General features: G+C 45.1%; 1 protein-coding gene across 1 annotated transcript; it reads left to right on the plus strand.

The window, feature by feature from the left end:
* The first annotated feature begins 9,677 nt into the window (after positions 1 to 9,677).
* LOC136531910 (protein SLOW WALKER 1-like) lies at positions 9,678 to 12,902 on the plus strand. The gene is made up of 2 exons (XM_066524572.1): positions 9,678 to 11,328; positions 12,522 to 12,902. Exon 1 carries the CDS (start codon positions 9,711 to 9,713, stop codon positions 11,322 to 11,324), a length of 1,614 nt encoding a protein of 537 aa, XP_066380669.1. The 5' UTR covers positions 9,678 to 9,710; the 3' UTR covers positions 11,325 to 11,328; positions 12,522 to 12,902.
* Positions 12,903 to 13,660: the final 758 nt, after the last annotated feature.

A 13,660-nucleotide genomic window follows, 5' to 3' on the forward strand; every position in this document is an offset into this window, starting at 1 on the left:
GGATCGTAAGAGATCCTTGTGTGTCTCAATATACGGATCTACCAAAGAGGAGTTCTGTAGAACTGTGTAGTGCGCTTTATTGAAATAATCATCATCCGTACCAATATATGTTTTCCTCCCTAGTGTCCCCTTTCCGCTTAGTCTCCCCTCATGTCTCGATTCAGGAACACCAATCGAGTCAAGGTCGAGAATAAAGTCAACACAGAACTCAATGACCTCTTCTGTTCCATAGCCCTTGGCGATGCTTCCTTCTGGGCGAGCACGGTTGTGAACATATTTCTTCAGGACTCCCATGAATCTCTCTAAAGGGAACATGTTGTGTAGGAACACAGGACCGAGAGTGAAAATCTCCTTGACTAGGTGAACTAGGAGGTGTGTCATAATATCAAAGAAGGAAGGAGGGAACACCAACTCAAAGCTGACGAGACATTGAACCACATCATTCTGTAGTTTAGCTAGATCAGTTGGATCAATTGCCTTTTGAGAAATTGCATTGAGGAATGCACATAGCTTCACGGTGGCTAGACGTATATTTGGAGGTAGAATTCCTCTTAATGCAACTGGAAGTAATTGCGTCATGAGAACGTGACAGTCATGGGACTTTAAGTTACAGAATTTCTTCTCTGGCACATTTATAATACCCTTTATATTCAAGGAGAATCCAGATGGTACCTTGATGTTGTTTAAGCATTCAAACATGATTTCCTTCTCCTCTTTGCTTAGAGTGTAGCTAGCAGGACGTAAGTAATGGCGTCCATCATCTGTCTTCTCTGGATGCAGGTTGTCTCTTTCTCTCAAACAATGTAGGTCCTGTCGTGCTTCAAATGTGTCCTTAGGCTTTCCATACACAACCATAAAGCCTAGCAGGTTCACACAAAGATTCTTCGTCAGGTGCATCACGTCGATTGAGCTACGGACCTCCAGGACTTGCCAATAGGGTAGGTCCCAAAATATGGACTTCTTCTTCCACATGGGTGCATGACCGTTAGCGTCTTTTGGAATAGGTTGGCTTCCATGTCCTTTTCCAAAGATGACTTTGACATCATTGACCATATCGAGTACATCCTCACCGGTTCGGTTGCGAGGCTTGGTCAGGTGGTCTGCCTTCCCTTTAAAATGCTTGCCTTTCTTTCTTACGGGGTGATTTGCAGGAAGAAATCGACGATGGCCAAGGTACACGACCTTTCGACATTTTTTCAAGAATACACCTCTAATATCACCGAAGCAGTGTGTGCATGCATTATATCCCTTGTTTGACTGTCCTGAAAGATTACTTAGAGCAGGCCAATCATTGATTGTTACGAACAACAATGCTCGCAGATCAAAGTGTTCCTGTTTGTACTCATCCCACACACGTACACCTTCTTTATTCCACAAAATGAGAAGTTCGTCAATAAGTGGTCTCAGGTACACATCGATGTCATTGCTAGGTTGCTTCGGGCCTTGGATGAGCACAGGCATCATAATGAACTTCCGCTTCATGCATAACCAAGGAGGAATGTTGTAGATACTTAGAGTAACAGGCCAAGTGCTATGACTACTGTTCTGCTCTCCAAAAGGATTGATACCATCTGTACTTAAAGCAAACCTTAAGTTTCTTGCGTCATTTGCAAACTCCAGGAATTCTCTGTCGATTGCTCTCCACTGGGACTCATCAGCAGGGTGTCTCAATATATTGTCTACCTTACGGTCTTCTTTGTGCCATCGCAACAATTTTGCATGTTCTTTGTTTCTGAACAGACGTTTCAAGCGTGGTATTATAGGAGCATACCACATAACCTTGGCAGGGATTTTCTTCCGCGGACATTCGCCCTCAACATCACCAGGGTCATCTCGCCTGATCTTATACCGCGACGCATGGCATACCGGGCATGCATCCAATTTCTCGTACTCTTTGCCACGGTACAGAATACAGTCATTAGGACATGCATGTATCTTCTCTATTTCTAGCCCCATAGGACAGACAACTTGTTTTGCTTCGTAGGTAGTGGCGGGCAATTCATTATCCTTCGGAAGCATCTTCTTTTGAATTTTTAGTAACTCTCCAAATCCCTTGTCAGATACACCATTCTTTGCCTTCCATTGCAGCAATTCTAGTGTGGTTCCCAACTTTTTCTGCCCTGCATCACAAGTTGGGTACAACAATTTCTTGTGATCTTCTAGCATCCGCTCGAACTTGATCTTCTCCTTTTCACTTTCACATTCTCTTTGTGCGTCACGAATGACCTGAGAAAGATCATCAGCCGGCTCATCTTCTACGGCTACCTCTTCTTCAGCTTCTCCCATTGCAGTATCATTGAAGCACGCACCATCGGGAATAATATCATTGTCGTCCCATTGTTCTTCTTCACCTTCTTCCATTACAACACCGGTTTCTCCATGCTTTGTCCAACAAATATAGTTTGGCATGAAACCCGGCTTGAACAAGTGTGAATGAAGAGTCCTTGAGCAAGGATATTCCACCGTATTCTTACATATGGCACATGGGCAGCACATGAAACCATCGCGTTTGTTTGCCTCGGCCGCACGTAACAAAGAATGCACGCCGTCAATGAACTCTTGGGAGCGGCGATCAACATTATACATCCAATGATGGCTCATCTGCATTACATGACATAAATACCATATTAAAACCTAGATCATAATTAATTATTTATACAACATGCGTGCCACCACAAAAGATACAAATTTATGAAAGCATCGCTACAATGTAGACAATCCCAACTACCACTAAAAGAACTAAAGCTAAAATACATTTCAGTAGCAGTAGGATTTCACGACCAATCTCAACTAAAACAGACAGATCCCCCGATTGTGCAACATCTTTGGGCTTCTTCGGCTGGATCACTGCCTCATTAGCCGTCGTATCTGCCTGTTGTGCAAGATATTTTTGCACGAGTCCAACATACTCTTCCTCCCAGTAGAAGCCTGAACATCGTCCACTACCATCCCACTGAAATTAAAACAAAAAATTAGAACTTTAATCACAACCATCATGAAAATAGGTATAAACTAACCATAATCATTAAATACGATAAAATAACTCACATTGCGATCCGGACACTTGTAGAAGATATGATCCTTGTTGGGACCCTCCTTCTTCACTCGGTACTCCATCACAATCTTCGTCTCATCACGACACTTGCCGCATGAAATGAGAGGGAGGCCCGGCCTAAGTCGCTTTGGAAACCCATGAGAGGCCGAGGACCCGGAAGCAGTTGCCATCTACTCTCTATACTCATTTTTTAATACACTATAAATTTCTCCTTTTATAAACAAATAAAATTAAGAAACTATAAAATTATCTAGATCTCTAAACAATGATATTTTTAATGGTCATTGTGTTCTCGTCTTTTACTGCGGCAGGTAAGTAATTCACATGATATTTCTGCAAATTAACAGAAGAATGGGAGTGTACACACATAACAGACTACTGCGACGATATCGGGACGTGTGAATAAATAACCATCCATACTAGTTGACCTTGCTTACGTGATCATCTTGGCGAGCATTTCTCCACCGGACGGCACCGTACTTGGCCACGGAAGAGCTCCAATTCTACGAGGAAGGGAACACGGTCTTCCACGACCGTTGCCGCTCTCCCTCGTAGAATCAAAGCTCCTCCTTGACGTCTGTTACCGCTCGGTAGAGAACGTGCTCGCCGAGATGAACACGGTCCGCAAGTTCAACTAGTATGGATTTTCTATAATTTTCTAACTATTTTCTAAGTTTATATTTATATATATACTACGTTTGGGTATGGTGATTGACAGACTACTGTGACGATATCAGGACATGTGAATAAATAACCATCCATACTAGTTGACCTTGCTTACGTGATCATCTCGGTGAGCATGTCTCCACAGGACGGCACCGTACTTGACCACGGAAGAGCTCCAATTCTACGAGGAAGGGAACACGGTCTTCCACGACCGTTGCCGCTCTCCCTCATAGAATCAAAGCTCCTCCTTGACGTCCGTTACCGCTCGGCAGAGAACGTGCTCGCCGAGATGAACACGGTCCGCAAGTTCAACTAGCTACTTTAACCTTATTTCATGTAAATATGCAAGCTTGAAGTGATTTTGAGCTCAAATTGCTTACAAATGAAAAAAAACCAAAATAAAGAACCATATATATATAGTGAACAAAATGAGATAAGACAATGGTGAAAAATGAGAGTATGAGATTGGTAACCTTTACAACTGAAGAATCGACGGAGGAATCGAAGAAATCAATGGAGGAATCGAATAATGGATGGAGGAACAATGGAGGGAGGGAGGAAGCAAGAACACTACTGCAGTGAGCTTCAAAATGTGCTGAGCTCGGGCTCGGGGAGGAAGGAGGAGCCGGCCGGGATATAAAGGGGGGACCTTTAGTCCCGGCTGGTGGCTCCAACCGGGACTAAAGGTAACTTTCCAACCCCGGGCGCAGCCACGGCCCGGGAGTAGACCTTTACTCCCGGTTGGAGCCCCCAACCGGGAGTAAAAGTATACCTTTAGTCCCGGTTGGTGGCTCCAACCGGGACTAAAGGTCCCTGCCACCTCTGTCTGGCGCAGTAGCCGTTGGGGCAGGGACCTTTAGTCCCGGTTGGAGACACCAACCGGGACTAAAGGTATTTCTAATCCCGGACGCAAAAAATTCCGGGACTAGAGCCCATTTTGACCGAGGATCAAAGGCCTGTTCTCTACTAGTGAGAACTCTAACGGTATAAGCAGTGGCATACATACGTACTCTCATTTATATGTTAATCGCAAGCTAGTCGAATGACTACACATTTCGCAGTTAGCATACCTGCAGAAAAAGACATTTCAGCCCAAACCCCAACATACATTACCATCCAAGCAGATGGCACCCATGCGATAGCACGCTGCATGGACAACAAAAAAATTTTGGCAGTTTTTATCCAAACATTATCACTCAAGTGAATGACGTCCATACAATAGCATGTCGTATGGACAATGAAAGGAAAATGACAGGTATATATATCGAGCCATACATTACCATTCAAGTGAATGGCACCCATGCGATATCATGTTGCGTGGACAACGAAATAAAAATTGTACTCGCCTTCTTACCTAGGCACAGGTGCTGCATAAGAATTTGAATTGCAAGAAAGTAAACCCCCCATAGCTAGAGTTAGTTTACTTATTACCACCTAGTAGTCCTTAATTGGGCTTAAAAGGAGATGACCACTGGCACACTTAATTTTAAAATTTTAGATTTGAACCACCTATATATAGCTATAGTTTTATAAAAAAATTGACTTGTCAAAACAAAACTCTTTGTTTTAAATACATACATGATAAGTGATATGCTGAACCTTGCTCTGATGCCGGCTGTCATAGAACCGCCTAATTTATAGAAGCACAAGTACAATGGCAGCTACCGAGACAGTAGCCCTCTTGCACTTGAGCACATATAAACTAGGTAGTCCATCGAGTATCGCGAAGGATCTCGAATAAAGCCACCAACAAATCAAGATCGTACATGATTTAGCAACCACACATCACATATTACATGAAGTTCACAAGTACTTCAAGATACATCGAAGTTCAAATACCAGTTATTACAACATAGGGTTCAAATTGTAGCGGAAGCAACTTAGTTTTGAAACACATACACCACTTAGTTCAAATACATGCCAGTACCATAGATCATGTCCAACAAAAGCATTAGAGATAAGCTAAAGTGGAAGAACTGTGCCCAATAGCCAACTCTTGCGGTAGCCGTGGTATACGACGCCATCTGCAACAAGGGAGAATAAACCTTGAGTACAAGAATGTACTCAGCTAAACTTATCCGACATAAACCAAAAATAAATTGACACCAAGGAGTATGCAAGGTTTTTCATGGTGGAACTAGCTTGACAACATTTTACATAAAAGCTTCACTAGTATAAGTCCTATACTTTTAATTTATCTAGCATCAAATTAATTTGAGCCAATTACAGCTAAGTTTGCAGCTATCCTGAAATAATCACTTGATTAAAGGTAAAGCATTACAATAGTAACCAGTTTAGCATGATCAACAATATAACCATCAAGTTCCATCATATTACTACGATGCTGGAAACTCAGTCAAGTTTCTCACTATCCGGGAGAGACGGCGATTCGAATCGATTGCAACCAGCTAGGCAGAATCCAAAACACACGCCCAGACAAATCTAATCCTGATTTGCCTTAGGTAACCTTTGGCCCTGTCCGGGATATCGTGGGTATGAGCCTTGCCGCACAATCAGGGGGTAGTCGGAAGCTAGGTCACTCAGGCCATGCCTGCCCACGGTCAATCCCTATCCCCCACACATACTTTCTCCCCTCTAGTGTGCCTACTAATGTCTCATCCTCCCAGCCCGAATCGAGTCACTCGGTTTCGTGGTCGAAACGACTTATCTGGCCATTATGTGAAAGGTATGTTCAATCTTGAGTGAGGTCCAGGCAACGGTACGGTCCTTAATCGACACAAATGGGATCAAAGAATAGGCCGAACCTACCATCATTAACAACACCAGATCCCGCTCGGTCTCCACTTATATATATCATCACATAGTTCTTTTCCATGACAGCAAATATAGCTAACCGTGACCAGGTATCCACCTAAATCTCACAGGTGACAGCAATCACCTGACTTCTACTGGTCTAAGCATGGTTAAGCATATATCGGCCTACACTTAGAAAAGGTTGGTAGAGTATATTTTTCTGGACAACGTGAAGTATATGCATCAACAGTTTCAATCAACTCCTATAAACTTAATGCCCAAACATATAAAGACTCAAGTTTATTTTTATAATAAAACTTGGGAAATAGATATGCTCCGGGGCTTGCCTTTAATGCAGCTAGTGGGGGTGTGATCAAGGCACTCCGACAACTGCTCCTGGACCTGTGCTTCTCCTTCTGGAGCCTCCTGCTGGTTCTCCAACGGGTTCTCCTCTCCTACTAGCTCTAACTCCAACAATGCTACTCCTTCCGGCGATCCTATATGCATGAATACATGTATAAATAAAAAGGAATGCATTGGAGATGACATGAATGACATGATGCAAGGCACAACACATACTCCTAACTAGATATGGTAACAAGTGATAACAACTTAATTTCTTTTACTGAGTAGGTGCATATCTCTTCTCTAGAAAAGAAGTAAACACTCACCATGCTCGAGCAACTTAAGATATAATTGTTCATTAGCAGTAAGGGATCTAAAACCTGCAGCTGATAATTTACCTTAATTAGCTTAAGCAACTAATCACAAGCATCATGCTCACAACAACAAGCAACACAAGAAACGAATAAAAGAGACACTAGAAGACACCTAAAAAGCAAACTGCATGTAACAACTTAAACCTGGGCATAACCAATCATACCAACAGTTTATATACATCCTAAACATGCTAGAAAAGCTAATGGTTAACCCAATTAAATTATTTACAAGCACTTACTATTTTTCTTAATTAGCAAGGTGAAACAGAGAACTGTAAATTCTAGAAAAATTACATCAGCATAAGGATGCATAAAATAGCCTACTGTAAAAATTTCAGAATTTTTGAACAAGTATAACAGCCTCTAAAATTCTGGCAAGCAAAACATGCTTATAACAACTTAAACAACTTTAGCCTATTGAAAAGCGTTAAACAACATATTTCATGTTTTTCTTGCATTCAACATGGCACTAGGAAGCTATGAAAATTATTTCATACCTAAAAGATACATATATTTTCCATACTCATTTTTGCATGAAAACAAGCATTAAACAAGGTTAATTCATTATAGCACAGTAAAAGCATCTACACTGCAGTTACAACATGGGTGGTTTGGAAGCCACAAGTGGTGGCGGGGTGGTCTAAGGGGCGCTAGGGTACCAGGGCAGGGCTTTTAATAGCCGCGGCTCGGCCATGGTGGGGCGGTGGACGGTGGGGGGAGGTAGAGGGGGTACATGTAGGGCAATCAGGGAACTAGGCCTAGGGTTTGGGTGCGCCTGGGGTTGGCGCGGGCTTTGCTACTCCCAATTTCGGATGGCGGCAGTCAAGGGCGGGTTGGCGGTGGCGTTAGCGGCGCGGGGGCCGCAGCGGTGATGTTAGCCGGTCCTACTGGTGTGGGCAACGGGTGGCGCGGATCGGTGAGGTAGCGTGCATCCATGAAGGCACGCGAAAATGGCTAGGATGTGGACGGCATTGATCGATGCCCGGCCTCGGATCCTCACCGATGCGGGCGTGGCAAAAAGCAGAGGAGAAGGGGAAAAACCAGGGAGGAAGGGGATGACAGGTGGGGTCACCCTGGCCCACTCGTCAGCGACGTGCAGAGAGAGGGGGTGGGTGCGGGGACGCGGCGGCTTTGACGGGGCTTCCGCAATTGGGGTGGCGCCTTCCACGCGGGGCGCCTTCGGGCGAGCGCGAGCGCCGGTGCGTTGGTTGGCTGGGCCGTGCGAGCTGGGCTGGCTCGGTTGCTGGGCGGATTCCTCTTTTCCCTTTTCCTCTCCTATTTCTATCTCATTTTCTATTTCTGTTTTCCATACCTTAACCCTACACTTGTATATAGGTATTCAAATACATGTACACTCCCTTGGGGTGGGTCCACTAGGTCAACTCTAGGGTCTTAGCCAGGCTAGGGTCTTAGCGCACACACACAAGCAAGTTAATTATTTCAAGAGTTGGTTAAATTAATTATTAGCAAACATAAAATCCAGGAAGAAGCGACTCACTTGTGTTGATTAATGCAGATGATCACTCATCTAATTAGGGTCTACTTGTGCACTAGGGTGGTTTCCTAGCATGTTTCTCTCACCAATACAAGGTTTAGGAAAATGTTTTTGAAAATTGGGATTTTTGGCTCTCGGATTTTCAGGGTTGTTACGCTGAGCCTGCATGTCAGCTACATGTGGTAGCTCAATCACCGTGACACCTTGAGTCGAGCCACATGTAGTGACATGACTTAGATGGTCAGTCGCGCCACACCCTTTGTTGCGAACAAAAAAGCTACTTCTTCAAAATTTAGTTCGAGACAAAGCTGTTATTAAAATATTAGATTCTTTTAGGTTAAAAAAAATCCACAAGCTAGAAGCTTATATGGAGGCCTTCGTTATGTATTCTCTTCGTAAAAAAAATATTTTACTAATTCAAAATATCATTGGCTTAACTAATTTATATAAAAGAATATTAATGTTTATATTTTTAAATAAGCATCATGAATCTAAACATATAGTTTTGTGATCTACTCATTTAGTAGCTAATGTTAATAATTTTCTCTACAAACTTGATAAATTTAAAACAGTTTAACTTATAACAAAACTAGACTGTCATTCTTTTTCGAACCAAGGTAATAGTCTCATCCATCTTTTTCCCCCGTTTGCCTGCCATTTCGTGAAGAAGTTATCCTACCTTGACAAAGACTTCAACAGTTCTTTAATTTCATTAATTTTTTTAAAACAATCAAGCCTTTGAGGTACTATTTTTTTTTAAACAATCAAGCCTTTGAGGTACATGATCTCATGGTACCGATCTAACCGAAAGAAACAGTTGTTTAAGGCCCACATGTCACATTTCTGTCATTTGTCGAGCTGCCGGATTAACAATTAGCCAGGAGTTGTCAAAAAAAAAAAACAATTAGCGAGGAGACGAGGCTGCCAACATTTTGTACCCCCACGGCCCATTACCAAACCCATAAACCCTCCTCAGTCCCCACTAGGGTTTCCCCCAAAATCGCCGCCGCCGTCATCCGGCATGGCCGCCGACACTTCGAAGCCCTTCTTCCCCGCGGCGCCGCACTCGGCTCTCCTCCCCTCCAGGAGCGCCGCCTCGCGCGCCTCCCCTGAGGGCTCCTACTGGCGCGCCTTCCGCTCCTCCGAGCTCGTCTCCGACGCCGGCTTCCCCGTCACCGACCTCACCTTCGCCCCCGCTGTGGCCGTCGGCGCCTCCCCTACCCTCGCCGCTTCTTGGTCCACCTCCGTGCACGTCTTCTCCGGCGACCCCCTCGAGAAGCTCCGCAGGATCTCCGTCGCGGGCGACCTCGCCTTCTCCCCGTCCTTCCGCTGCGACGGCGCCCTCCTCGCCGCCGGCGACAAGAAGGGCGTCGTCCGCGTCTTCCGCGCCGACAAGGCCGCGGCGGGGGCCCTCCGCACGCTGCGCGCCCACGCCGCCGAGACCCGCGTGGTCCGGTACCCGGTCGCCGGCGGCGACAAGCTCCACCTCCTCACCGCCGGCGACGACGCGCTCCTCGCCTACTGGGACGTGCCCTCGGAGACGCCTGTCTTCTCCGTCCCCGCTGCGCACCGGGATTACATCCGCGGCGGTGCGGCTTCCCCTACCGATCCCAACATTTTCGCCACCGGCTCTTACGACCGCAGCGTCCAATTGTGGGATGCCCGCACCGGTAATACCGGCCCGTCTTTGTCCTTCTCCCACGGGGAATTAGTGGAGAGCGTGCTATTCCTTCCGTCCGGCGGGCTGCTGGCTACAGCCGGAGGGAACGTGGTCAAGATTTGGGACGTCATTGGTGGTGGCTGGCTCGTGCACTCGGTGGAGAGCCATGTCAAGACAGTGATGGACCTGGCGCTTGGGAAGATGGCCAGCACTGGGGAGACACGGCTGCTTAGTGCGGGCATCGATGGGTATGTGAAGAGCTTTGATTTTGGGAAGCTTAAGATGACGCACTCGTTGCGGTACCCTCAGCCGCTCCTGTCTGTGGCTTGCTCGCCCTGTGGCTCTGTGGTGGTGGCAGGGTCTGCGAAAGGGAAGATTTATATGGGAAATAGGAAGAAGAAGGCTGTGGATGAGGAAGAGGAAGGGATGAAATCTGTTGGTGGTGAGATTGATTGGGTATCACCGGGGCCAGAGAAGTCAGTGTTGAGGCCAAATTATTTCAGGTACTTCTGCCGTGGGCAGAATGAGAAGGCCAAGGAGGGTGACTTTGTGATTGAGAAGCCTAAGAAGGTTAAAATTGCAGAGCATGATAAGTTACTGAGGAAGTTCAGGCACAAGGATGCTCTGGTTTCAGCATTGGCCAAGAACAACCCGAGGAGTGTTGTGGCTGTGATGGAGGAGCTGGTTGCGAGAAGAAAGCTTGTGAGATGCATCGTTAATTTGGATAATGAGGAACTGGGTCTTCTTTTGGAGTTTTTCAACCGGAATGCAACTTTGCCAAGGTATGCTAAGTTGCTGTTGTGTTTGGCAAACAAGGTTGTGGAGATGCGCGAGGCTGATATCCTATCTGATGAGAAGCTGAGGGTGCACATGAGGAATCTTAAGAGAATGGTTGCAGAGGAGATTCAGATACAGCACACGCTGCAGGGTATTCAAGGCATGATTTCACCAATGCTTGCACTTGCAACCAGATGAAAAGGTGCTTTTGTTTCAGAAAAGGAATTTTTGTTATATGTTAGTTTGCAGGATGCTGCCGCACACAATATGTACTGCTTTGAAAAATTATGTTTGTTATTGGATAGTGAAGTATGCCTGCCAGCTGATTGAGATACTCTCTTCTGTCATTCTGTGCCTAATGTTTTCATCTGTTGTGACAGATCATTCCTGATTTTGCTAATTTGATTTGATAGTATGCATTTATACATAATCTGACATCCCCAACAAGCTTTAATGCTTGTAATTTGTCACTTGTTTTGTTTTGTGTGAATTGGTTTAAAACTTTACTTTGCATGAAGTGGCTGAGCTAAAATTTTCACTTACATGGAGGAAACTGATAGTTATGGTGCTCTCACCCATGTGCAAGTATCAGGCACTGCATATATTTACACTCTGCTGGCTGTCTTATAGACCAAAGGTTACTTTAGCCCTGCTTTATTGAAAGCAAGTTTCTGAGGAATGCCAGATTACACGATTATAGTTCAAACAGAATGCACCTTCGATGCCAACTCTAGATGCAGAACCAAGTGTGGTATATCTCTACTGGAGGACTGAGCCTAAAGCATGTGTTCAACCAGAGTACAATTATGGCTGCTACCCAAAGATACATCGACAAAGCAACAAGCAGAGTATCTGTCTTGGGAAATGCTGCTGGTTGTCTTTTTACTGCTTGCAATTCTTATCTCACTTTTTTACCAGTTTAGTTTTATAGCGACATATGCTTGTTTCAGCGCTCTGCACCTTTCATGGTAGTTTCTTTGTCATTAGGGACAGGGTAGTACAGGTAGGCCTCTAACCCTTGGAGGTTGGAGCTGATTTGGTTATATTTGTGTTGTATTTCCTCGAATGCTTGTAGGCACTACTTGTACTCAAATCCTAACAGCTGGTTATATAAGTCCATGTCAATATGTCATCTTGTTGACCACAGAATATGTTTGTTTGAGAAGTTGGCCTGTTAGCTGAGATAATCCTCTTCTGCACACTAAAGATCCTTATCAGATATTGTGCTTGTTTGCATGTGGGGTATTGTTATATGAATGTTGCAAGAAGGGTCATTTTATTAGATAGATAAAATGGGTCATTGTGCTTCTTGTGACAGTTTGTGATTCTCAACATAATTGGGTGTTACCAGCTGTCTGCGGTGTTTCTGATTCCTTTTGCTCTGTTCTTATATAGATTGGGACCAAACATTATCATGTTGTTCGGAACATGTACACGCTGATGCTATGGGCATTTGAAGTTATGCGTGCTTGGAAAAGCTCCCTGCCTAACAAGTTGCTAATGTCTGCACTCGCCGCTGCTGACACTCGCTGAGCACCACTGGCTGTTGGTGCCGACTGGTATCTTCTCACTCCTGGTCTCTGAAATTTACCTCTTCTAAGGCCGACTGTGATCCGAGGCAGAGACAAGAACAACATATGCCTCTTTCCCGGTGTCTCAAATTCCCACGCCTCATGTTTTTTCTTGTTTTCCAGTTCTGTCGCTTGCTCTTATGAGTTTGTGCTAACACTGATATATTCACTAAAAGGAGAGGCGCTATCAAGGCCGTGTGTCGATTGTCCAGAGTAGGAGCACTGCTCGTGCAAGTGTGTGGAGCCATATTTATACTGGCATTGGTATGGGTTTTATCGATCGGCAGGCAACAAATTTATACTTATTCTATGAGCTATGAGATAGTTTTGCGGGAAAAAAAATGGATAGCCCATCGAGGGATAATATTAAGTGGTAAAAAATAGGAGGCTCTTAGTACTCTATAGTGCTGAAAGTATCAAACATTTTCATCTGGCCCATTGTATTGGGCCCAACTATAAGCCCACTCGCTCATACCCCCTGCCTGCCTTCTATAGCCCAAGCACCCACTCCATTCTTCTCTCGTATTGCTTGTATTTGTCACTTGCTTTGTTTTGGGTGAACACAAAGAAGGAAACAACACATTACAATCCTGAGCTATCCGAGAGCGAGTTGCCAGGATAGCTCAAGCTACAAGTAGGAACGCCAAGCAATACAAACTGGACTACATTCTGGCGAATTTTTGCGACGGCTAGCTCTAAGGCACTGCTACCGCTACCTGAAACGCCGAGATCGCCGTGAACCCCGCGGCGGTCCACTCATCTCCTTCGTCCAGTACTCTCCGCCCTGCCAGAACTGCATTGGTCGCCACACCGTCGAAGACACGAGAGTTACGCTCCCTCCACAGCCGCCAGGACACAAGCAGCTCCGCCGAGTCGAACCCCTTACGCAGTTCTTTAGGCACCTGCCGCCTAGCCTCCATCCACCCGGGTAGTGTTTAGTTCTCAAAATTTTACAAAATTTTT

This window comes from Miscanthus floridulus, unplaced genomic scaffold, assembly GCF_019320115.1.
Source record: "Miscanthus floridulus cultivar M001 unplaced genomic scaffold, ASM1932011v1 fs_475_1_2, whole genome shotgun sequence".
Taxonomy (NCBI): Eukaryota; Viridiplantae; Streptophyta; class Magnoliopsida; order Poales; family Poaceae; genus Miscanthus; species Miscanthus floridulus.